The 27,690-nt window shown below is 37.9% G+C and overlaps 1 protein-coding gene across 1 annotated transcript in view; it reads left to right on the top strand.

Moving 5' to 3' along the window:
• Positions 1–27,690, top strand: part of LOC121329619 (gamma-aminobutyric acid receptor subunit beta-1-like) — a 104,633-nt gene that overhangs the window by 58,287 nt on the left and 18,656 nt on the right. Inside the window, exons 4-5 of the mRNA XM_041275294.1 lie at positions 3,576–3,796; positions 21,887–21,969. Of these exons, the coding sequence (XP_041131228.1) occupies positions 3,576–3,796; positions 21,887–21,969 (304 nt within the window). The remainder of the gene's footprint in view (positions 1–3,575; positions 3,797–21,886; positions 21,970–27,690) is intronic.

Consider the following 27,690-nt stretch of genomic DNA (forward strand, 5'->3'; position numbering starts at 1 on the left):
CTCTGAATGGCTGAGAGGCAAGCCTTGGGAGATTGTTAGCCCTATAAAATAATGCTCTGCTGTTTCCTCAGGTCTGCCCACTTAGACGTGCCGAGAGTGCGGAAGCTCTGATTCAGGACCGAGAATCATCCGGGAGAAAAAGAAAAAAAAGTTTCACAGCGAGACAGTGAGAGCAGGGAACCCTTGGGCAGACCCCGGAGTATTGTAACGGAGCAGGCTAGTTAGCTGGTAGTGTAGGACAGTGATCCGGGTCGCACGGGTAGCGGCAACTGGGATATAGCTGTCAAGTGCAGCACCTTTTCTTTGTAGTTTTGTTACTGTTTTATTTTCCCTGTTTCTTTGTGCCTTCTGCTTTGAGTTATTGTTTCGAAGCACCTGCAAGGGCGCTGGTATTGTGTACCATCGCTTAGTATTCCCATGGCTCTGTTTATCATCGTTGATAAGCAGACCACGGACCAACAGCGCCATCTGTGAGCGAAAAGAAAAAGAGCACCCTAAAATAAAACTGGGCGCCTGTGCGGTGTTGCCAAATCCACCTGTCTGTCTCCCATGTCAGTGAATTACCCACCACCCTTCCACAGGTTTATACAGAAGGAACAGCAGTGGGAGAAGACCTGTGAATTCAGGGGCCTTCATTGGTGGCGTTTACATGTACAAGTCATGGCAGTTTTCCGCATGACCGGTTTGCCTTAATTTTCAGGAAATGCGTTGCTATGCAGTTCTGATTTAGGAAAAAAAAAATCATCCGTACCAATGCAGATTACTCAATTCATAGTCATTTAGGGGAGGGGATATTTAAATATCTTTGTCTGCCTACTAAGTAGGAAAAGAACGACTCTGAATATCATGAGGAGAGCTTCATGCGCTGCCATGAAGATAAAAACATTTAACAAGAGAAATGACTCCATGTGTGGGCACGCACATTCTGAATTACGCCATACATTAGTTACTTGTTTGTCTGGTTACCTAACACACATACACAATTATATAAAACATAATTTCCACAAGTTTTACTACTCAGAATTTATATTTGTGTGTGTGTCTTTGTGGAACATCTAATAGTTACATTTCATTAACAGTAGAACCGCCTTTTACAATACATATTTTTATTTTAAATATAACCTACAATACTCTTTTTTTATATAAATACAAGCCTGTTGTTATCTCTACTGCACCTGGCAGCCATCAGTTTTGTACAAGGTAGGAGAGATTTCATCTTGAAGCTAGCTGCAGCGCTTCAGTAGAAACATTTCGATCAGAAAGCTGCAGGCTGCAGCAGCTCAACCTGGATTCTGTGCTGCGAAGTAAACACATGCAAGATAAATCTTATGTTACTGTGCCGTGCATGGATCGCTGTGAAAATTAGTTGCACAGTGCATAGGATCATGGGTAACCTGTAACTGGCAAAAAGGGGTAATTAAATGCTGAGGAGGGGCTGTTATAAATGTGGGGAGGGACTGTATGCTTGTGTAAACATAGGGGACACAGGGTGGCAGTGGTCACTGGACGCTTCCCTGTAGTGACCCCCTCTTCTTTAACTGTGTTCAGTTTTGTATGCGCATATACCTGTTTACACACCAGTTTCTTTTTAAATGTTTATTTTATTATAGTTTTTCATTTCTTGAAGTAGTGCTTAATATATGGCAAGTTAGAAAATAAACCCATTTATGTTTAATTGTTCATTTATATACTGTGTTTCAGCTGTTGCAGATGTTTGATATGATGTGCTTGAATAAAACTTTTGAGTTGTATCCGATAGTTTGTCTTTCATTTTAATATTGATGGTGTTTAAAATGTACTGGCGGTTGTAGGTATGAGTATAACCGCGGCGGTTCTAGTGTTGAAGTAGTCCATAAATGTACAGTGTGTGTGTGTGTTGGGTGTCTATGTTTTGTACGACCTTTCTGCTGGAGATTACATGATATGACGTCAAAAAAAATGGGATTTTGACTGCTGAAATCTCGTGAGCCACAAGCACGATTCCTTCTCCAGTTTACATGGGTTTTAACAGCTATTTTTTTTGTGAGAAAGCGATTGACCCTGCCCTTAAAGTCACGCTGCCAAAACGACGTTGTTTTGCTGTTTCACGATGTATTTGAGTGACAAGGTCATACAGTCATGCCTGTAGAGCCAATTTCCAAGTGTATGTAAACCAAGCCATTGTTTGCTCAGTTAAAAAGTCGTAGAATAAAATGGCTGAAGTGTAATGCCGGCTCCAGGGATCAGCTTATTTTGCCTCCCCAGTAATTTTACAAAATTTTGACTGTGGTTGGACCAACAATATGAACTCCCTGTACTGTCTGCTGCAATATCTAGATTCCTCATCACAAACTTGTTTTTCTTTTATCATTTCCTGGTTTCTATGTGTGTTTTGTGTTTATATATTAACATCACCAAGGGAGAAAATGATAGCTTGTCTTCCTGAAGGTTAAAGGTCAATAAAAAGAGTTTGACAGCTGCTGAAATTCTCTTGTTTAGGATAGTTTTTTTTTCCCCCAAATTCTCCTTGCTTAACTATCACAGAATGGCATATGAAACTTGTGTTATGAAAAATGTACGAGGGAGGTATCCTAGGAAACTAAATTAATGAGTAATATTGACAAAAATTATGAAACATTCATTGCCTCTCACAAATGTTCCATCACATAAAATTTTGCTAATGAAGTCCCTGAAGCCTGCAAATTCTTGGTGGTTTTAGAGTTGCCTTTCCTACATGATCTGTCAGATATCAAAAATTTGATGTTCTTCCAGATTTATAGATATTCTTTTTTTCATAGAGAATTACGGTCTTGTCTGTGAACTTTTTGATGACAAACTTCTAAAATTAGGGCAAAACTTGTTTGCCCTTGATTTTGATAATATGCTTTGCATTTTTAAATACTTACACGTCATACTTCATAATGGAAGTCATTTATTTAAAAATGATTTACATTTGAATGTGCACATTCTTGTATGCTGTGTGGGGTCTTTCAGAAATTGTATGTTTCCAAACATTGATCTTGTTTACTTTTGTTTGTCAAAATTGTTCAGAGCATTTTTCTTATGAAGCAAATTCAGCAAACTGAGGGTTACTCTAGGTTAATGTTTGTAAAGCAATCACGCACAAACACTTCACGATTATGTTTTATCGTGTTTCATCAAAACGGACCCTGAAAGTTGTTTCCAAGAGAGAAAGCATACGGTAGGTTCCCTGATCAGTAAGCAGCTTTTCAGCCCTTCCCATGCTGTCCTTGGATAAAATCATAGAAGGGCTTGATTGAAGTGGCAGTTGATGATTGATAGGTAGCTTTAGTAATCTCTGGAAAAGGCTCCAGCAGTATTATATCTTTTTTGGGCTTTCCTGATAATGGAAATGGTCGGGACATGACAGAAATCAATACTGCAGCATTTCAATTAATGAAATCATTCTGTACTTTACATTTGGTTTTGGACTCCTTCACTATGTATTTGTACATTATATGTCTGCCCTTTTAATCAGAAAGCAAAAACAAAATAAATACATATAATCCTGTGGTTTAATCCATATCTGTATTCTTTTGACTTTGTAATTGTTTTTTTGTACTCTCTTTGACCAGGATTATACTCTCACAATGTACTTTCAACAGTCCTGGAGGGACAAACGGCTTTCCTACTCTGGAATACCTCTCAACCTGACACTAGACAACAGAGTGGCAGATCAGCTGTGGGTGCCTGATACCTACTTCCTCAATGATAAGAAATCGTTTGTGCACGGCGTCACCGTTAAAAACAGAATGATCCGGCTGCACCCTGATGGAACAGTTCTGTATGGTCTCAGGTTTGTACCATTGTTCAATGCTTTTTTGTTTTTATTAAGATCTGAGTTTGGATGAGCAGATAAAAATATGGAATAAAAAGAATTATGGAATAAAAAGTGAAAAACAGACCTGATTTGTACCAAAGTGTAAAAAACCTTATATGGGTATTGCACAGAATTCACATCTGTATGTAAGTTGTGACCATCATGATTTGCAGCATAGAGCCTAAGACACTAGTTGAGATAGCTGTCATATTTGTAATAAATGTAATAAAATTAAATCAGATAAATGAAAGTCAGGGATGGGGGTGGGATTGAAACTAGTGTGAGAGTTTGGAAATTATATTGACGTTATTGTAAGAATTATGGGAAATGCTTAGTATGTTAAAATATGTTACTACGATAGTTAAATCATATTCACTGTCTTTTATGAACTGTTAATCTTAACTACTTGTATATTATTATTTGTTTATTTAGTGGACACCTTTATCCAAGGTGAGTTACAGAGACTAGGGTGTGTGAACTATGCATCAGCTGCAGAGTTACTTATAACAACGTCTCACTCAAAAGACAGAGCACAAGGAGGTTAAGTGACTTGCTCAGGGTCACACAGTGAGTCAGTGGCTGAGCAATGATTTGATTTGATATGGTTTGAACCCGGGACCTCCACGTTACAAGTCCTTTTCTTTAACCACCAGACCACATAGCCTCGCTTCATACAGTTTTAATTCAGTACTTGACTTGCATTGCCTGAGGGATCAACTCAGGGATTAATTATCTTAGGCTAGATAGAGCACAAGCGAGTGAGAACAACAATGGCAACTGTACACATTTAGTGGTGTATAGATCTGCTTGAATTATGAAAGAGTTTTAACAACCAAAATTACACATTAGAAATCAACCATTATTTGTCAAAATTCCTGTACATCTTATCCTGTGTACAGATGTCATCCCATGCATAGAACACCACACTTAATTCCAACGTTCAAACATCAAAACAAACAACACAAACAGTACCTGGTACCTTATTGATCAACCTATTAAATTCACTCTTTATTCAAATTTGTATGAACTTGACACTAGTTTCTCAGAAGAAAATATTACCGAACCACTGCAATACACATTCATACACAGTTTGAACTCGGAGGAAGCGCCACCTCAAATGCTGCTGAGGGGGCTAGTTAACCTTGCATAGGCCCCGAGTGCCACTGCATCATTGAGAATCTTGGTAAGCCTGAACAGTTTCAGTCAAGCCATTAACACTTTAGTCTAGATTTTTTTTAATTTTTTTTTTTTTTTTTGGAGGTATAAGAAATATAGAAATAGCTCTTTGGATGCAATCAATTCCACATTTCATTTTATCATTTTATTGTTTGTTTGTTTGTTTTCCCCAGAAGAGAAAAGCCATTGTGGTTGAACATCGTTGTTGTGCTTTTGTTAAAGAGATTTCCAGAGTATGTTCAGTTATTCCGTAGTTTCGTATTTGTCACCACAATGTGTAATACCGTACAAAACTGAAGAGCAAGAATTGTGTTCTTGTAAGTTCATTACGTCCTGACCCTGCCAATCATACAGACGAGCTGTGCTCTATTATGCAGTGCAACTACAAAGAACCAATGCAGTTGAATGCTGTACATAGACCATGAAGATAAGCTGTCAGCTTACTCAATCAATGGTGGACAGTGGCATTATGTTTTATTGGTTGCAGAGGGTTTTTTAATTGCAAGTTGTTCATTAAAGTCACTTTAGATTAGTCTCTTCCATTTTGGAGACACTATTAGGACCAGTTTGAGGCCATTTTGCTTTGTTAGTTGTAATAAAGGGAGTCTAATACTTAATATTCTATATTTTTTTTTCAGTGTGTTCTTAACATAGTCCTTTGATGGTGCATGTTATCAACCTTTGTTCCACTTGATCTCAGACTCTGAATCATGCTTGTTTACCTACATCGCCTTGTCTTGTAATTAACAAACATGACACCTCAACTTGGCAATGCCTATGTGCAGTGAGGAGGCAGCTGTTCTCACTTGACTCATTGTGCTGATGCACATTGAAATTGCCAACAATTCTCTGCTTAGTAACAAAAAACTACAGATCCTTAACATCAGAGCCCAAAAAACAGCAATTTGTTTACTGACATGGTCTTGCTTGTTTATGCCGACAAAGAGCTGCAATAGCTTTCATTTGCCGGCTCATTGGGAAGCTTTATATTGGCCATGGATATGATAGTGATTTAAAAAAAAAAAAAAAAACACCCATGCAATTACAGCAAACACACACTGGTTCTCAGTATAATCTCTGTTTGTTCTTACTGTATATCAAAGATATAGGGCTATAGGGAATGTATATCTGTATTTGCAGTTCTAACCCGTTTGTTAAATTCATGCAGAAATACTTTATATACAGCACTGAATTTAGCAAACACAGGCCACAAATGAAATAAGGCATTGCACAGGACAACTATTGGCTTTGTTTTTATGGCTCACATTTCACAGTGTGCTGTGTAGTATAGAATCGGAATTGGAAAGATTCAGTGCCGTTTCAGATTCAGTGCTGTTCAGTGTGGGTAAACGCCCCTGTTTGGAGTTCAACAGATAGATTGAGCAGATAAACACGAACAGATACATTCTTTTTAACCCACAGCCAACCAAAGCTGCCCCCCCCCCCACCACCACACACACAGTTATTTCCCCTCTGTGAACAGCCACAGACCTGACGGTGCACTTCATGTGAACAGTTCTGCGAGCGTCCTTTCGCAGGCTAGGTTGAAGGCTACTAGCACTGCTGTGCAGGTCTAGTGTGCCTAACAGAACATTAACAGAACACTCACACACAAAAAGAACACGGAGTCCAGTGGCCACGTCCCCCTGCTCATGCCACAGTTATGACAGGGCTCGCAGGTGTCAGTCTGACACGCAGCAACACAACACAGATGCTCACTGCTAAAATATCATGTCTTTAAACTGAATTTGTATATCACAGGAGAGTAGAAATGATTAAATTATTTATCCCTTACATGAGAAGTGGGTAAATGCAATATTGCCCAATTTAAAAGGGTAAATGTGGTTTGCCTGTGTATACCCTCCACTAAGCCACTGGAAAGATTTGAAATGCAAGAAAGCATTGCGTTCCTAATCATGCTCTAGATTATTCCCTTCCTTCTTGTTCCACTCTGACTTGTGAATTAGGGAGGGGGCCTTGCATAGTAAAATGAATGTAAGGAAATTAAAAGAAATGTATCCATCTGCAAAAAGTGGAGAACCCTCTAGTTGTCCCTGCTGAATGATTCAGTTAGATATAAGACTAAACCAAAGAGCTTATCCCTCCTTTCTTTGCCTTTCAGTGCTTTAGTTCAATGTGATCATCCCCAGAGCTTTCTCCTTCAGTATCTTCATTGTTCCAAGGCGTTTATTAGCAACTTATTTCAGGGTAAGCAGCTGCAGACGCATATGAAACAAGGATGATATTTGATATGTGAATTGCCTTCCTTGTTTATGAAAAGCCTTTGAAGAAAATCCTCTTGCCCCCGAGCCCCTTTCTCATTGTGGCAAAGTGGTTAATGAACAGACAGACAATTATAATCCAGGTGCAAAGTTGTTTAATGGGATTGTATGCTCAGTGCAAAACAAACAGTAAACAATAAATGATGCTAAGTAATCCAGTGGTATGTATTACTTAAATTGTAATCCCCAGTCCGTTAGTGAGTGAATTAGTGTTTTTCTTGCAAACAGTTATTTGTGATACAAGTGCAGTGCTGTTCCGGGTTTGTGCTGGCCCTTGGAACGTGTTAGTCGTCTACTAATAACAAGACACAATTAGAAACAATCAATCAATCATGATATGGTTACACAAAACACAGGTCCTTCCTGGTTCTTTTTTCTAACCAAAATGAACAAACAGATTACGTCGCTTTGTCCCCTACTTACAGTCACTCCCCCTACTTATACCATGACCCATTGGTAAACAACTGCAGCTGCTCCTCCAATCTACGGCTGCCACATCATTTCCCTTCTGGTTCGATGAGTTAATGTACTGAAGCTCCGCCCCTTTTGTAAATGACTGCTTTTAACCCTAGGAATGAAATAACAGCCAAACAGTCCTCTGTTCCCATTACTTAGCGCCCTCAGTGGTCAGGAGGGAGATTTACCAAGAATCACTGTCATACTCATTCATTCAATTATTTATTATTTATTAAGTTTGAACCATGTCCTTGTTAAACATCATTGTTGTTGATCTTACAATTAAAATTATTCATGTTCTTCAAGATGACACAGTCCACAATGAATAAATATGTTGTGTCATATGGTAGAAGACTATTCTTGGACTAAAATGTGAGCAAGGGCAGCAGGAAGTTAAATATTAAAGAAGCAAGTGATACACATTAATGATTTACATTTTATTTTTAGAAGTCTACAACTATCCTTAAAAACTGGTTTGTGAAAGTCCTCTAATTTTAGACACTTAATTGTCATCCATTCACAAGATGACATATGTAGCACAGCATGATGCCCTTGAGTCATGTGTGATTGGTTTAATGATGTGTACATTGGTGTTTTATCAGTTTACCAAGATTTTTAGTCCGTAGTTGTAAAGGTTGAATTATTAGTTCTACTACTGTCAACCATTTCAGAGGGTGAACCAACAAGAAGAACTACACTTCATTCTTAAGTTGCAATGGTAGATGTTGATAACCTGTGGTCCTGTTTAACTCTGTGAGTATTGTGTGATTATTGAGAACAATGGTAATTGTGTAGGGTCATTCAGCAATCCTAGTGACCACTTTTTTACCTAATAGATTGGTCATTAATATTGCCAATAAAACATTTTCCCCTCAAACTACAGTAATTGCTCACCCGTGAAAATGTGTGCATTTCTCATAAAAAATGCAGTGACTTGCAAACTGGAATATCCATTTAGTTGAATAAAATGTTTTAAACCTTTTCTTAATATAAAGGTTTTACATAACATTCTGTGGGATGCAGGTTTAATTGAACTTATTTAACACAAAAGCATGCTAGCTTTCATGAGTTTTATACTTAACTACAAGAGCCAGAATGCTAATGACATTTTACGCCCACGTGTTACTGTACTAACCATCTTCAGAGAACAGCCCTGACAAGAGTCTACTGGAGTGAGATCAATGCCTAGCACATTTCATAGCAAGTTATATAAATGCATTATGTAGGAGAAACTGTAAAGAGAATTGTAAAGAGGGAACATTTGTAAATAGAGAGCAAAACGGTTTGTGTTGGTTAGGTATTAGGTTTTTTTGTTTGTTTTCAAAATACATATGTTTTTTAATCTCTTTTATAGTGGATCAGTTATTAAACAGCATTATATTCAAGTAGTGTTTCTTTTCTTGCAGTATTCAGGCCATTTTATAATCAAGGAAATAACCATGTGTATTGAGTACATGGTTTATTAGGGGCATGTTTCACAAATGTAGTGTCAGGTACCGCCCCACTGGGGAAATTTTCAATAGAAACCACTGTATGTCAACTTCTGTTTTAGAGTGATATGATTAATCAAAGTCTGCAAATAACCACAGTATGTTTCATGCTTTGTAATCAGTTTAATAATAATTAAACAGAATGCATGTTAATGTATTTTTAGCAAAGCATTGGCAAACCTCCAAAGGCCTTCCAGACCACATTGATCAGGAACTAAAAGATTTTATTGCCCTTGACTTTCTACAGAATACCAGCCCATTCTAGCAGCGTACCAGATAGCCAATCTTATCAGAACCCAAGCCAGACCCACAAAACCCCCTATGGGACCCTCATTTGTCAAACACAACCCCCACAATGTGCTGCAGGCATTTCCCATCCCAATCACTGCCACTGTGGAACCACCTGGGGAACAGGCTGGGCTTCAGCCCACTTAACCCTTTTACCCTAAAAGTGCTGGTAGCAAGTTACATTATACAATAACTTTTTTGTAATAAGTGTTTAAAAACTACAGTGACAGTAAACAAAACTTGGATTTTACAGAAATTAAAATGTCAACTTGTGTTCTGCATGCAACACATGACCCAAAGCAAAGGTTTGAGAGAACAAAGTGTAGGGGATTCAGTTTTTCAGAGGCCTTTTAACTTTTTTTCTGCTGCAAACAGCTTTGTGATAATGTTTAATAAACTGAATAATGTTTAATGAACTGAATAGTAATTGACTTGAGTGGAAACAGATGTTGAAGGTTTGCAATTTGAAACTGTTTTGGGTCCTTGTTTGTTGCTCATGTTAAACGATTGTCGGTCATGAGTCACTTAGTTGTATTAGTTCCTTCTGATGGCGGTTTTCTGCAAACGTTGCCATTCCAGGAAATACCTGGGAGACTGACTTGTCACAATATCTAGTCTGATGCTTTTTGTTCTTGATTACAGTCACTGGAGATACAACAGCCCTGCTGGCTTAGGTTTTTGTCCTTCAGTTGTGAACTCAATAGATATTTAATAAATTTGCTGTTCCTGTTCTGGAAGATTGCTCCTAGGTGCACCAACCAAATAGATTAACAAAACTATACATTTCATTGTTCAACATCTTTATACATTCTAAACTTTTGCTAGGGATCAATATTTTCAACAAATAAGAGTTTCATATGGCGCCATTTATTGAATGCTTGATTGCTCCCAAGTAGTTTAATCTGTGCAAAATTATAAATGACAAGGTTCATAAAGTAATTAGACTGTAAAGTATACACAGATTATAACATTCACTCCCAGAAATCCCCTTTAGAAATAATGTATTTTACCTGCAAACTCCTGTTTTAGAATTATTGTTACAATCCTTATGAAAGGGTAAAAATAGTAACTAAACAGAGAGTAAAAACTAATATATCTTTCCAGTACACTAATAGTGTCAGGTGTAAGCCATAAAAGGGTAAACCGATTTTAAATTGCCTGGATCCCACGAGACAGACTAAAATATCTCACCTGTGACTGTGACAATCTTCTTTCCTCACACAATTTCCACTGCTTCACGGTGAGCTCAGAAATAATTCACAGTTGGCAAGTGTAAAAGGATGGCTGGGTGGGAAGAGACTCAGAGACAGTAACTGCAGGTTTTAAGTGCTGGACGCATGTTTATCAAACAAAAATAATAAAGCAAAACACAGCTCACAGAGCAAAAGAAAAGGTTAGAACAAAAACATGTACCCCAAAATGAACAAACAAGAAGAACCCTCACCCAAGCAGTGCTAGCACAGTGAGGTTGCAAACAAACATTCAAGAGCATGCATCTCTCCAAAGCAGTTCCAAAAAAAAAAAGAAAAAAAAGAAAAAAATGCTCCTCCCTCTCTTAAATACCATGTAGCCAGGGTTGATTTACAATTAATAATTCAATCAACACCTGGCCACATTCTGCACATGTATTAATCATGGATAGGAATTAACCCTATCCCTGCCAACCACCACCACAAACACAACCAACACAACCAGGGCTGGAATCTTAACTTACAGCCCTGCCATATCTAACACACACTTTTTATAACACAATATATGTGTGTACACCTTAGCCATTTTACTGCTAAAGAACCCTGGCAATTACTCTGTTTTATTATTTATCTTTTCTAGTTTAACCCAGTCTTACTTATATCCTGGCTTTGAGAAACCACGGTTTACAGGGGAATATACCAGCTTTTCAGGACTCTTAGCACTTAAAAAGGGTCTCAATGGCAAACAAACTATAATGAAGTTCCTGACAAGTTTTGACACCTGAACTACTGGTATGTAAAATACATCTAAAGTTACATTAGATCAGTGTTTCCCAAACGTTTTGATTGGCGACCCAAATGAACACAGGAATAATGAACCCACGACCCCAGAGTATTCACTGTTCAGTATTTTCACTGCAATACTTAACCAATCAAAAAGCGACATTTCATTTATTTGTAACTATACTACACTATATAAGCATTCAGGCTTTGATAGTTTTACAGGTTGTTAAAATGTTTGCTTTTATCAAATTAATTATTAGTGCAAAATGGTATTAAACTAACATAACAATTTAAATTTTTTCAATTTAAAAAATGTTTTCATTTTCAATTTAACATCAAGCATTGCAAACATACCGACAACCTGTCAAAGATTAGGCCAGTCAATCACTACTGACACTTACTATACTACACGTTACCTTCATGTAGTCTGTTTCTATATTTTATTTTTATTAGAGTCACAACTGAAAATGCCTATTCACACAGATAGGTGGTGGTGAATGGCAGTACAATTGAAATTGCCTTACCAGCACGTTCCGGGTATTTCCCCTACAGCAAGGAACCATGACGTCTTCAGAGGTAAATTGTTAAATGTACCTTTTTTTGAGAAGTCACATGACAGATTGATTTGCTGTGACTCCAGTTGGTATGGCAAAGAGAGATTTGTTACATCCATGGCAAAAGGATCAGCAAGCTAGCCATACTCATCATGTTAGTTTCTAGGAAAGTAGTCCTGAAAGGGCTTTTAAATGCTAATCAATTACCCATTGGTAATGGAGACATCAAACCTTCTTTTCCATCAGTTCAGACAGAAGTGGGAACATTTCATAACAGCATTCTGTCATTCATTTCTGCCAGTTGCAGCTTTACTTTGAATGCCTCAGTTTTGCAGTGCTGCTCAAAAATATTACCACATTTTCCCTGCATTGCTAAATGTAATTAGTTTAGGTAAGTGAATACATCTGCAAGGTATTCCAGCTAAAGAAGCCGATTATCATTAATAAAATCAGCAAGGGGGTGCTTTTTTTAGTGAGGAAGGAACGAGCCTCTTCTTGAAGTTCAAATAGATGCTGCAGCATCTTCCCACAGGAAACCCAATGTATTTCAATTTGCATTACAAAAAGCAGACTCCTTTATACAGTGGTATTGGTGCTATGCTTCAATGCAAGAGGTCCTGGGTTCACGCCCAGCCTCTGCCTGTGTGTGGATTGCCTCGCCCTGTGTGATGTGCCTGCCTGCGTTAACTGAGATTACTACAATACTATTTACTATAAAATTAAATCTCCAAATGTCCAGCTTTTATACACTAGCTGCTTTAGATTGCTTTCTGGTAAAACAGTGGATTTGAAAAAAAAAAAAAAAAAAAAAAAGCATAAATCATGTTTAGGGCAAAAAATTGATTTGTTTTTTTTATTAAATGTGCTTACGCCAATAAAGTAGTCCCATTTATAACTTTGAACTACACACTAAGTTAAGCTGAGTAAATTAATTTAATTGAAAAGATACACCAGGGGGCTGAGTTGTGACAGCACAGTTATTTTTTTTTTTTCTCTCAGTGCAAAACACTGTGAGCAGAACATAGGGACAGGAGGAATAAAAATAAATGCAATGCTGTCTTGGATTTCAATAATGTTTCAAGGTTTGTCGGTAAGGAGTGGCTAATGTACAGACGTGTCTTTTTGTGTTTTTCTGTAGTGTTTGCAAACCGCTGAAAATACATTATTTGAAGTGATGAAGTTGGGTTGACTGTATATACTGACAGAATCCCCAGTTTGTTTTCATTTAGACAACAGTTTATTCCAGCTTGGAGGCTAATGTAGCTTGACATTATATATTCTTCTCCTTGGGCATTTCTTACATTTCTATTGAAATCTCTTAGTATTTTATAAAGATTTTCTTATGCTGAGACCATTCGTTTTTTGTTTCAGCCAGTTGGCATGTCTATCTTTCACAAAAAGGTACACTGAAATGTTAGCAAACACACATACCCTCGGATCAAACTAGTAAACATGCAAAAGGCAAAATAGTTGGGTATAAAAAATGTTAAAGCGCATCTTTGTCACTTGTGACCAGGAGGACCCTGTTGCTGGTTCAAAAACGTTTGCTGTTAGAACACGTTTCAAATAAATTACTCTGTGCAGCACTGTGATACACTACACATTCTGTTTTGTTAACTACATGTACTATTTTTACTACACGTATAAATTTGGGCCAATCAGTTCTTTAGAAATGAAATAAGAGTCAATGAATTTAAAGACAATAGCACGTGTCCTAAAGGATCCAATGAAAAGTCGCTTCACATTTTCCATTTTGACAGTAAAGCAGGAGGCAGAGATAACACTTATTAACAAATGTATTCTACTTGATAATAAACAAGGTCTCTGTCCGGGACAGGATCACGCCACATAAAATAACAAATGCCAAACTTCAATGAGACGGCTGCACTCAGCAAATGTGTGCTTGCAGCATAGAAGAAAATCACTTGCCGCCATATTTGCAATATTCCTTATTTTAAATTGATGTCTTCTTGTATAAATGATACACCAAAGATTATTGGCTACTGTGCCAATTACATTGTGAATAAGAAGCAAATACAAGTGAATACATTGTCATGACAAGCCACAAATGTAAAATGACTATCCTCCAATGTAGGAAATACGTAGTTCATGTCACTTTTTTTTAGAACACGTACCAATTCAAATTGGTACAAGTAGTCATTTCTGTGCTCTGATGGTCCAAATGGGTATGTGTAGCAAATATTTGAAACGTGTTCTACACAACTTGTTTTTGACCCAGGTGGCCTTCCATAGATGTGCGCAGCTGGGAAGCGTAACAGGAGACGTGTTTCTAGGCAAACAGTTGAGCAGGTTGAAAGTACAAATCCTGTGCATACATATTTCGTGTTTGTTCAGAGGTTAGTATAGTTTCAAATTTACTATCAACATAACCTGCCAGCTTTTGAAAATACAAAATCGTATGGTTTTATTTTTTGTTGGAAAAGGGGGGTTTCTGATAGTCTTATCAGTGGTGTGCTACAGCATCTGACAATAGCAAGCACGATATGGTATAAGAATTCTTAGACAGTAATTGACTATGATATATTCATACCTTGTTTACTGTTTCCCCTGTAGAGCGTGGTATGCGTCAGACTTGGCCTTCTTTATTAAGGCATCCCTGAGCTTCCACTTGAAACAAGAGCAGTCAGACAGCACGATCCCTTCAGCACCGCATTACTCAGTTTGCTACGAGCCCCTGTTTTTTCTTGTGATGGAGAGCACTCTCACAATCTGCATTGCTGTGCGGCAATACAAGGAGTTGCTTCATTACTCCATAGTGGGTAGTTTTTACTTAAGAGTTTTTTTTACAGTACAAGTCCGCTTCTCATTCACACTGTAAAGAGGCTGCACCCTAGAGTAAACTTTCACAGGCATCACTACGCATGCTACGTCATAAAGTATATACTGTATATACTGTACCGTTAGGTCTCACAGTACCACCAAGTGGGACTTTTTTGTCTGCGGCAATGATCTTGGGGAGGGCAGGGGCTATTATTTTCTTATAAGTAGTGTATTTCTGTGTGTTGCTGTACAAGTGTGAATGTGCTGCCCTGTCTTCCCCGCTGTTTGTATGTGTGTCACCCTGCATGAGTCTGTGAGTGGAAGCGTGTTTCATGTCTAGGCAGTGCTACTGTACTGCCTAGGATGTCACGTGCACAGTGCAGCTGTATGAGAGAGGGGGCTGTGTTTGCTGCACTGTGATTTGTGTTTGGTCCCGCCAGTCAGCTGCTGGCACAGGAGCAAGGGCCTGAGCAATTGGTCAGTTGTATGTAAATGTGCCCTTGTGTGTGTAAACCAATAGGGCTCGGGGTGATCTCTGTGTAGGAGCAGCCTGCGAGCAGCTCGGTGTTGTGTTGTGGGTGTGTTGTTGGTGTTGCCTAACTGAGCTTTATGCTTCTTCCTGCTTTTCCAGTTCAATAAAAATAGCGTTTTTTACTGCTTTGAACTACTACCTGTTTCTCTTCATTTATTCTCGCTGCGGACCAGATACGCCTCCACCACATTGATGTCAGAAATAAACGGGATATGGAGACTGCAGGAGATGCCCGGTCAGAAGCGACCAAAGGAAGCAAGGGAAGGGTGCCATCAAAGAGAGAGCTGTTGCGACAATGAGTGCTGCGACAGTGGGCATTCCTCTGGGAATGCAGAAGGCTGGGGCAGACCGGGGAGGAATTCCTGTTGGATCTTGCGGTGAAAGTCAGGGGCACTCCCCCAGCCAGACCCACCTTGAGCTGCTGTCCAGGCAGTTCCTGTAGGGAGTGACGCCACAGGAGCTTAATGACCACCTCGCTGAAGACCATGAACTTTCCATGCTGGGGGTGGACGAATGGGAAAGAGCACAGCTGGGGGTGTGGTGCTCAGAGAGGGAGTGGGAGGAGTTTACCTGGGCAGTCATCGAGTTGCTGCATATAGAGAGTCCTTCATCTGAAGCCCAGAGAGCTTCGCTCCAGAGCCTCAGTCGAAGAGCCCTGCGCAACCAGAGCCCTAGAGAGAGAGAGCCCGCAACCGCTAACCGAGAGACTGCAGCCACTTGTCTGTTAAGACTGCACCGCCATGGCTACACAGACAGGCGCTTTGTTTACATCGAGGAGAAGAGCGTTCGCTCAGCCGGACAACTGCTATGGAACCCTTCAACTGCAAGAATGGTGCCTGTGAAGGCTCTGCTCAGCCAGGACCGTCACAAAGGCCCTGTGTTGCCAGGAGGCCAGCTCTTTGGGAACAACATCAGTAGGTTAGTTTAGGGGATGTTGATCCCAACAGGTATAGTGTTGTAGGTTTCTGGAGCGAGACACCTGTTTGAATGAGGCCAGCTTTGTTTGTGTTTCTTTATTGAATTTCATTAGGGCTACCATTGCTGGTACCGTAGTGGCAGCACCTGTGTGTTTAATAAATCTGCACGCCTGTGTGGCGTGTCAACACCCAATGACTCATTATTATTCAGTGATGACACACGCAGGTAACATCCCCCTGTTACATCACTAATTAAAACAAGCACTGTCAAGTGGACCTCGTTCATGAAAGAGCAGTAAATTTGAAGTTAGCACACATGTACATTTACTGGCCCATTTACAAACAGAGAATGCATTAAAATGAAAATGAGCGATTAACAGACACAGCATTCAGCAGGGGATAGGTGCGTTCTTGTGTGATGTAAAAAAGAAATACATATACAATAAAAGTCATGTTGTGCAATAGCATGTTTTTAGTTTTGTTCTGTTTACTTGACACATATTTGTTGATGAGATGTAGCCTCAGTTCTATCCCTTGTCTGCACTGTTACCCTGCAGGGCAGGCTCCATGGATCGGGGTGCCAGTGCTATGTGAGTATAGTCACTAGCATCCATCACATTGGGGAAGCCAGTAACCTGGTAGAAGACCACTTTCACATCCTGTAAACCTGTCTTCTGTGTGGGAAATTTTATATAATTCCCAGTGAGCTTTAGCAGGGCAGGTTGTATTACACACATCAGTAGCTACATATTTTAATGGCAGGGAGCGTTTGTGCAGGTTGTGCAGGTTGAAGCAGTGAAAAGTGATATTTTTTATCAAATTTTTGTGTCAATGGATCTTTTCTTCTCTCTCTCTCTCTCTCTCTCTCTCTCTCTCTCTCTCTCTCTCTCTCTCTCTCTGTCTTAGAAATGTATCGGAAACCTGACACATACAAAAAGATCTTTATGTACTTAATTGTAACTAGCACAATAAATAACACATAATATTACTGTATGTGCGATCCTCTCTGTATAATCCTGTATAAAAAGGAAAGTAGGAAATCAACTATTACTTCTTAATTTCATACACTATACTTACTTTTTTGTGCATAAATTGCAGGTTATTAATTAGGTTGCAGTTGAAGCTAACTTACATAGTTTAAAAGAAATATTTAATACTCTAAAGATTTTTATTAAAATGTAGTATTTTTTATTTTATTTTAACAGTATACCATTTCATGTGTAATCACAACTACAATCAATTATCTATAATTTCTGGACTTTATCTGTTTTTCATGACCAAGAACCAAGAAATTCAGCAAGATGTATTTCTTTTGTGAAGTGCATCTGTTGAATTGATTCACTAAACTGAATGAATCAAACAAATCGAGTCAGTAGAAAGAATCAAATTGCACATCACTAGTTTTCAGGCCAGAAAAAGAGGTTTAAATGATGCACCTATCAGTGGTTAAAGCCTGGTGTCCAAATTAACTAATTATCACTCACTTTAATGTGCACACTACAATTCACCCATTAGTAAATACAGTGTGAATGAAGCTCTTCTCATTATTCAGAGCATGGTACCTCATTTAAATACATTATCGTGCATTACCATACAACTTACATATTCATTCTGATTACCATAGTGTTTCACAATAAAATTAGCGTGCACAGTAATATGTCCACTATTCAGCGCGATAATTAATAAAACTGCAGTAGTAAATATGGAAATGATTAATGTGCACAGTAATTGCATTTAATCGTGCACCATAAAGTTTAGCGCCCTTTCCAAAATGAGGCCCTTTGTGTGTAGGAGACTGTTATTTCCTCTCAGGAGAAACATTGCCTCTTCTTTCTAAAAGATTTGCTAAGCTCCTTCCTCCCACCTGAACTGAATGAGGAGATCTCAGTCCATTTTAAGTTTATGATTGGATAAACTAATAATATCTTGTTAGTAAATTCAATGGCTTTGATAGTTTTAATACATACATTTCTTAAACGTGGATGTCAGTTGCTTTCACTATGAATTATTGTCTTCTGATAAGATAGATTTTGCGTAAAATTGCACCTATCACCATATATGATATATATATATATATATATATATATATATATATATATATATATATATATTATATATATGGATATATGCGATCATTAATTAATGCTTTACAAGTTAATACAAGTTGGGTGAGCGATGCCGTCAGAGCCTGTGCCAACATGCTAGGGAGAGAAATTGACTGTATAGTACAGTATGTGGCGCATTATTTATTTTTGTAATTCATTATGTTTAGCTAATGTTTATCATTATGTTAATTGTTCTGTTGTGTATTTTTAAAAGCTGTTATTGGGCTTTAATCTTTCCAACAAGTGATTTATCGTTTACAGACATTCATGCCTAATCACAAGACTGCTTAATGATGGGAATTAGTTTTAATAGATTCCCTCTTCATGACCATCAAACTCATAACTATGTGTCTAAAAAATCTTTTTTTTTTTTTTTTGTCATTATAATTTAATTTCTGTAGTACTCAAAACCAGTAAACACAAGGGAAGTCAAGCACTTTGGGGCAAATTTATTCTTTGTCAACATAAAATAAACCGACAGTCTTCAGGCTCTTAAAGGGGACACACAACTTTCCCTGATCAGCTACAGACTCAGAAAACTGTTCCTTCAGCCTAGCACTGTGACTGGGCTTTCTACAGCTGTTTCATAACCACCTGACTAAGCAGGTGGGGGAAGGTTACCTCACCCTGTGTCATGTAGCTACATAAACATTTGTTCTTGAAGATTAGTCCTGTTACATAGAAATTACCCTTCAGTCTTATATTGTGCCATCTGGAGTAAGACTAAAAACACATATTAGACTAGAAATTTGTGACACTTTACACTTGTCAAAATGTTTTCTCATGCTGAACATGTGTTTTTAATTATCGTCATGTTTCAAACCATTAGGTTCCTTGAAGACAGCAGATAATTGAACTGGTTTTGTAACGCCACATGTAGTTTATCCATAACTTCAAACACTTATAATCAGTAATCCTAATAGAAATTACATTTTAACTTTAGTTTCAAACATCACATCCTCTGGTATTCTCTACCCCAGGCATTAACATATGTTTTTCATTTAGTAGGCTAAATTTTATATATATATATATATATATATATATATATATATATAGATAGATATATAACAGTTTCATTATCTGCATAAAAGGCATAACTGCCTATGGGTAATTATAAGGCTTTTCCAAGTTATTATGCTTTTTAACTGATAACCTTTGTATCTGTGTAATATGTATTTTTTTTATAATATGATGTTTGTTTAGCTTTCTTTGATGAGAGATTCAGCCTCTCAGGACCCATCTTAACAAATAAAAAAGCATATCTGTGATATAAGGGACACTTTATAGGCAGTAATGCCATCTGTAGCTAGCTGGCATAAAACATCCTACTACATCTAGATGCAAGTCAATAATGTACTGTGTCCAAAGCCAATTCATTTGTCACATTATTTCAGCTCATAGAAAATGCATTGCACTGGCATGGTTTTTCTGTCATTGGAAGCAAACTATACTATCTGAATGTTCCAGTAGTCCGTTTTCTAATGGAGCATCCTGATTGGATGAAAGTTCTGAGTTTTATAATGTATTACAGATGGCTGAGGATCTTTCAGCCAGGTAGAGAGCCAGTTTTGCCTTCTGTTTGCAACAACACCTCCCAAGCAAACCCCATCACATTGAATTCATGCCATGACGTATTTTGAATATAGTGGTGCTTTGCTTCATACTATCCATGGAGAAAACAAGGACTTATCTTCTACGTAACCATTTCCATACGTCACTGTGCACAGACTTCGGAGTTGTTAATTTTCTTGCGCCGCTCTGTGTATAAATGCAGGCTCAAGACACCTCTAAAAGTAGGTGGTTGCAGTAGCTTTCAGGAATAAATGAAAATATTACTTTGAGATTGCACTTTTATTTCGAACGAACTTCTCACGAAGTAAAAGCATGCGCAGATTATAACCACAACTAAACATTGTGTGCCAGACAAACGCCTTTTTTCTGCTGTGCACATGTTTCTTTTGACAGAAAGTTAGGGGGCCTGGCACCCCTGCTTCTTAGTTGTTACCCTTACAAGAACATTACAAGGTCACTGTAGAATGGGCCTGATCTAAGGGGTAAAAAAGCATTACATATTACATTATTTGCCCTTTAATTTATTTTTATTTTATAACTCTCCCATGTCTCTGATGTTACTTACAATCATCAGTTCTTGGAGAATACATCACAGCCACTTAGAAACCTTATACCCCATCTATGCCCGGAGGGTTTCACTGGGAATCATTTTGTCCTGTGAAAAAGAAAGTAGCCCAGTGCAACTTGACATAATAAGCAAGCATTGTACTTCAGATAGTAACCTTGTTAGAAATGGAGTAAGGGTTAAATCAAGATTTCATCAAAGATGGAATAAATGTATATTTTTATATGTCCAACAAAGAGCTTTGAGATAGGCAAATGGATAGTTTTAATTAACACAGTGCTGCTGCTTTTACTTTACATTTATACTAACAAACTTCAGAATTATGCCATCTGCTGTGTACTGACACCCAGGGAGTGCCCAGGTAACCTACAGAAAACTAGCAATACAAACAACTACTAGTGTGACTAGCAAGAAAAACAGTCCAGATTTTCTTTTTCTAACTTTATCGTGCCATCCTAGAGGAAGGCTATATTTAATGTAAAACAACAGCTCAGTTAAAACTTTGAAGTGTACATCACACAGCATTTTTTCATATCTACATATCACTCATAAGTATTGGTTGGTTTGGTAAGACGTGCCTGGAGCTTGATGCATTGTGAAGGCTGTAGTCAAGACTCGCACCAAAAATCTTGCATACAGTAGATGGATATCTACATTATAACACACACACACACATAATATTGTATTATTGCAGTATAAAAACATATATTTTCATTTCAGACAGGAAGTCTGCTTCTGGCCTTGTAATTTTTGTGGAGGTTTTTGTCATTTGCTGTGGGGTGGGGAGTGAAGAATTTTATGACATCAATAATAATAAAGCATGACCAATATTCAAACTGTTGAGCAGTATACCTTTATAGTAAGACCATATTTAAAAAGATATATGGCTGAATGGATTTAGCTGAGGAATGAAAGCCTACAAATCCTAGCTCAATGCATTATTGTACCTTAAGGCATGTAGCTTCACCTGTCTCAGTGGTACACGGCTGAATAAGCAGCCTGGCATTGCAAGCAGCATGCACACTGTATGCTGGTCTGCTCTCATTCTAGGGTAGGCTTGTAAGGTCCAGTGGTTAAAGAAAAGGGCTTAATACCAAGAGGTTCCCGGTTCAAACCCCAACTCAGCGATTAACTCACCGTGTGTAACCTTGAGCAAGTCACTTAACCTTCTTGTGCTCCATACTTCGAATGAGATGTAAAGCCAAGGTCATGTTGTAAGTGACTCTTCAGCCGCAATTGTTGATGAATAGTTCACCCCCCTAGTCTCTGTAAGTCGCTGTAGATAAAGGCATCTGCTAAATGACTAATTTGTGGTAATTAATAATTTCTTAGGAATTTAAACACACACGCCCAATCTGCTCTTTCTTGTTTTCAGAATTACCACTACAGCAGCTTGCATGATGGATCTGCGCAGGTATCCCCTTGATGAGCAGAACTGTACTCTGGAGATAGAAAGCTGTAAGTGCCTTTAGTCTAACAGCATAACAATGTGCTGCTGATGTAACTGTATATAAAGCACCTTGGAGGAAATTAATAATATTCTGAAAGCTTAAGTATGTCTGTTTAATGCTGTGTCCAAATACATTTTCTAACCAACCAAAATAGTGCAGAGGCAGGATAAGTGTTCACCTTGGAGGCTGTCGGTGCAGCTCCTGGATGGGACTAGAGTTTTCAAAGTTTAAGGATGCAGTAGCAAGCATAGTCCCTTTGACTGGTGTTGATTTTTTCTGGCAAAGAGAGGCCGACAACACAGTGACAGTCAGGATTTTAGGTTTATGAATACATTTGCATGTCTATTCAAATTTAACTTAGGGCCTGATTTAATGACCTTTTAGCTGGTAAAACCTTATTTTTGATTTAATTTACACAGCACATTATCACATGCAGCTGCAGGCATCCTAAATGTTTTTTTTTTTTTTTAATTACAGTAGCGGAAATATTCTCCATTTCAACATACATGGTAGAAGTTCTTTGTAATGAAAAAAAAAAAAATTATGGATGATTCATTAAAAAGCAATTACTATTTGATTGCAAGCAGACCATTTATATTTTCTGTTGCCTCGGTAGATCTGGTCTTTCTCAGCATGGATGTAGTTATTGAAGAAAGAATGTGTTGTAATGGACTGATCTGTATTGTTTTTTAAAAGTGGGTACTGAGGCAGAATGGCTAGCAAAGAGCATTAGGAAAGAAAGGGTCATGCTCTGCTTACAATACTCAGCAACCAGTAAGATTATAGAGCTATCAAAAATAGACAGACACACTTACAGACACATCCATACACACAACCATTAACCAATCCACACTGACGTCTGCATCCTCAGGGCTGTACTGTTATTGCCTTTTGTAGGTTTCTTCTTATGTATCGCTGGAAATATATGTATCTATTTCAGTCTGCTGCTTCCTTTGCACCATTATTTGTTCATTAACCCTTTGTATCCTGGATAGACCCATAGTTTAGCATTATAGGACATTGTTGTCTGCTAGTTGACCACAATGGAAAGGTAAGAGCTATGTCACAGATGGTTCTGGTACATCCCTTTTGTGCTATAAGTCATTAAATCCTTTTGCATGGAAGGCCTCAGTTGCAAGGGTGTGTGGTTCTTCGATGGACACAGATTCAGTTAAAATGTGTTTGCCCACTGACAATGGGAATGAGAATGTCGAGATGGGAGCCCAGCTAACAAGATTTGAGTTTTTGTAGCTGTCAGGCTTTTAAAGACTGTCATCCACACCTGTAACCAGAAACTGACCCATGACTGTCACAGCTACTGGAAGCAGGCTGATCTTTGGGATACAAATTGAATATCTGTGAAACTGCAACAAATATTGTAATGACTGTAATGTGTTTTAGATCTGCACAGGCCTGCCGTGGTGTTCGCAGAACAAGTTCCCATCCTGTTGGGAAGACATGAATTAGACATGAATTGGATGAGTTAAACTAACCCATATTGATTGAAATAATCTAATATACTCTTTGTCAATAATTACAGTAATATTGTATATACTCCTTCCAAATAAATCTGTAAAACCAGTAGAAAATATTATTAGCAGTCTATGAAAGCACCTCCTGGAAGGAGTCAAACTTGGTAGGCTCTTATCATAAGGCCTTGTTAGCATATTCCAGTTTTAGGAGAAAAGTAGTTTCTTTTGTTACTTTACTTTCATTACTTCATGTCTCATATTAATCAACTCCAAAAAATTGGCAAAAGACTAGGATGTCTTAACATCTGCTTCAACTGGATTTTGTATAAACAGAGAAAGTGGTCAGACTAAATTTAGTAAAATAATATTAGCAACTGTTATACTGAAGTAGCTGAATTAGAAATACATGTTATAAAATCATTTAAAGTTAAACTGTCATACTGATAACATTGTTATTGTTGAAAGAACATATTATAGTTAAAAACTAAAGTTGTTCAGTACTGACACTGTCAGAATAAGACCAGCATACATAATATTGCAGCAAATTATGAACAGGTTACAATGATTTGAACTAAGAAAACTGAACAAGTGTTAACGTTAGAAAAAAAAGCTTGTCTCTGTGTCTTTGTTATTAGTGCACAAAAGAAGTGAAAGAAGCAGGCATCTAGGGGAACTAAACACGGAGGCTAGGTATTGCAAATTAGCAAAAATAAAAGGGTAACTGTGGCAAAGTGCTCTAACTAATAGAAACATAATATTTAAACTAACAAGTGTTTTTGCTTGTTTAAGGATCTACTGTAGTACAAATAGACTGTAAACGCAGGAGTGAGAATTTCATTTAATGAATCTAAAAATTATTTCAGTTTCTTTCTCCAACTGAACAAAATAAAATAGACATTACAATATCCATTAAATTAAAGAAAATAAATGTTTAGTTTATATAAAGGTTTTGCTGCAATAAAAAAAACAGGAATTGTTAGGTTGGAATATTAGACACATAAAGTGTAAACTGTATTCAATAATTGTAGTACAGAAAAAACCTACAGAAAAATAGACTTGCCCTTATTTGGTTGCAAGCAGCACGGTGCCAAAGATGGAAGGTTCTTTTTGGCAGTTTTTACTTGTAGTCCGCAATTTTGAATCCAAGGTCTTTCTATGATAAGAAAAACTGGCAGTAGAAGGGAGCATTCCACGAATTAGGGGAGTTGCGCCCAGTATCAGTGATTATCAAATAAGTAGCGACTTTCTTTGGGAGAAAAAAGACTTCATGCTGTGAATTTGGAGACGTGCTTACAATGATGTTTCATATTAATCAAAACAATAGTCTTGGCAAGAAAGCAGGGTGTCTGAATCTTGCTTGAGCAGGCAACTTTTAGAAACAGAGAGAGGTCAGGCATAGTCAGAGAATGTCAAATAAGGCTGTTATACTTAACGTGTTTATTATAGCTTAAATTTAAATGAAACTAACTGAACTGACAACTGTATGCTTATTCAAAGGCAGTCTTTTTCCCATACTTTGTTAGCACACATTTGTATATGAAGTTAAACCATTGACAACACACTGAAAAGATAACATAATATGCGGCTAAGAGGGACATATATTTTTTGACCCAGCTTAATATAATCAAACGGAGCTGGTGTTACATATTAAAACATCTCTCATATATACACATATACATGTATTATATTATAGCAAGGATTCTGTGAACTGGTCCAACTGACTTTTTAGAAAAAGGAGGAGTTTGAAAAAAGAGCGATCAAATCATGTTCCAATATTGTTTGGCAATAATTTATTTCCAATCAGTTTTTGAAAAAGTATTTGTCCAGATACTTCGAGAATGTATAATTAACTTAAAGATAAGAAATGTAAAGGCTGAGTGATGATTACATTTACTTGTGACTTCTGATGTATTATATGGAGGGAAAATAAAATCCTATATAAGCCCAGAGCAAGACCCCATTCGATATTGCGCGACTTGTTAACTGCAAGCTGATGTGATCCAAATGATTTAAAAAAAGAAAAAACATATTCCTTTGATAAACCTTCCATTTGACATGGCTTGACTCTTTTTTTTATTTAAAAAAGAGGCATTTTATTTTAAAACACCATTTCTGTTGCCACAGCAGTAATCTTGGTATTCAGTCTGCTTGTGTTGTTTACAGTGACAAGCTCTGTGAACACATGTGCCATTGTACTGTGTCAGTTGAGTTTCAAATTGAACCTCGGATCCACAGATTACAAACAACTGCCCTTACCTGCTTTTAAAACCCTCTTTTCAAGAACATCTTGTTCACAAGTTATGCAGATAACTACTTAACTATTTTGGAAGCTAATCTAAATGGTTAGTTATTTCATGAAGTGATTATATTATAAGGTGAAGAAATTACACATAAATGCTCCATTACTCTATTGAAGTTTCGTAATTGCTTCTACCATCAGTATTTGCAAATTGCATAGGAGCCCATCTTCTGCATCCTACTTTGATTGCCTTGTACAGCAATCTGAAAAGGAGTCAAATATAAGTGGAAATGAGAGTTTACTTCTAGTTCTCATAAATTCCATTGGGTGTATTAGGGGATGCATGTTGCAAGCCCATTAACGCACCATAGATTATGTTATGCAGCACAAATATTAAGTTACACAGAGAGAAAGTACATTTTTTTACAATTTCTAAAGGTGCAGTCTCCGTTATGAGGCTGGCCTCTCTTATTTGTTTGTCTGCAGCTTTTAGAGTGCCACAGTTCTTTCTCTGCCAAGCAAAAAATAGCATGATGTGCTTTTTAATAGTTGGGGACCAATATAGAGAAGAGGGTAATTTCAGTAATGTACTCTGAAATGTTGAGCTTAAACTGGGCTGTAAAATCGGAAGACCTGGGTGGCATTGTAGAGGACTGTGAGAGAAGACCTGTAGACAGAAATAGAAGTTTTTTCTTGCATGAAATGCAGCACTCAGATTGGTTAATTGACAGCATGGTTTATAAAGTGTTTCCTTCAGAGACTTCTTTAAAGTTAATCAATGACAGAAGACTCAACAATACGGTGAAGCTAATATATGCCAGGGGCATAGTGCAGATTTTAAAACCTAAGATTCACCACCTTGAGTTCTTTATGGACTACATTTTCAATCCATCACTTTCTAACTACCTTAATGAGCTCTCTAGACCCTTTCTCTGGTTTGCTATACACTCAGTTGAATTTCTTGTATTCTTGTAAGGCAGCAAATTATTTGGCGGGGAAATTTTAGTACAGTATGTGTGTGTGTGTGTGTGTGTGTGTGTGTGTGTGTGTGTGTGTGTGTGTGTGTGTGTGTGTGTGTGTGTGTGTGTGTGTGTGTGTGTGTGTGTGTGTGTGTGTGTGTGTGTGTGTGTGTGTGTGTGTGTGTGTGTGTGTAAAGAAATGCAAATCTGTTTTAAATTTCTTTGTTTAGAAACAGTACCAGGAGATTAGAAAATGAATGAACATGTTCTCCATTTAGAAGATGGCATATACACTCTCATTATGATGGCTGTCTTTGTAGAACGAGATCCAACGCCTGCAGCACATTGCAAGTGTGCTAATTTAGGAGCTGCCATGAATGGTTTCTTTACAGCACTATGCATTCCTACACATGTCAGCTGTGCTGTCTTTGGGGATGATGAGGCAGTTCTATTGAGCATACTTATATGTTATGGTAAAAGTCAGAATCTGGTCAATCTTAAGTTTTACCAGTAAATGTCAGCATTTACCAATTAAGGTGGGAAATGTTAGTAATTTGCAAGAAATAGATTTCTTTTCAGACATTTACCGGGTAATCTTATGATTTACCAAAGCTTATTGGTAAATGCAGTTCCCTTTCAATTTGAAGATGGCCACCAAAACATCTTCATGGGATACACTCCTGCCTATTGGTAGATGTCACTGAGCTCTTTCTGTCAAAGCTGCTGATAGGCCCTCTCCCCTCTGTGACCCCCTTGGTCCCACCTCCCAAGGGTACTTAACTGTCATGCAGGAGAGATTCATTGTCTTTACAGGGTAGCAGCTCTACAACACCACCTCTCCCTGCTTCGACAGGGATTGTGGGTGCCCCTTGTTTTGTGCCAGAAACTACTGGTTCTGATGACAGCAGCGGGTTTATTGCGCATGCGCCCACTACAGGTGTGGCTCAGTACGTTCCGGTTACATCCTAAACGTGTCAGGCACCATCGTCTGACAGTGTGCCTCGCGTGTATGTTCGGCCCTGCGCTGGTGGAGGATTCCCTCTCACCTGCGCCAAGGA

The sequence above is a fragment of the Polyodon spathula genome, chromosome 2 (assembly GCF_017654505.1).
Source record: "Polyodon spathula isolate WHYD16114869_AA chromosome 2, ASM1765450v1, whole genome shotgun sequence".
In the NCBI taxonomy this organism is placed as follows: domain Eukaryota; kingdom Metazoa; phylum Chordata; class Actinopteri; order Acipenseriformes; family Polyodontidae; genus Polyodon; species Polyodon spathula.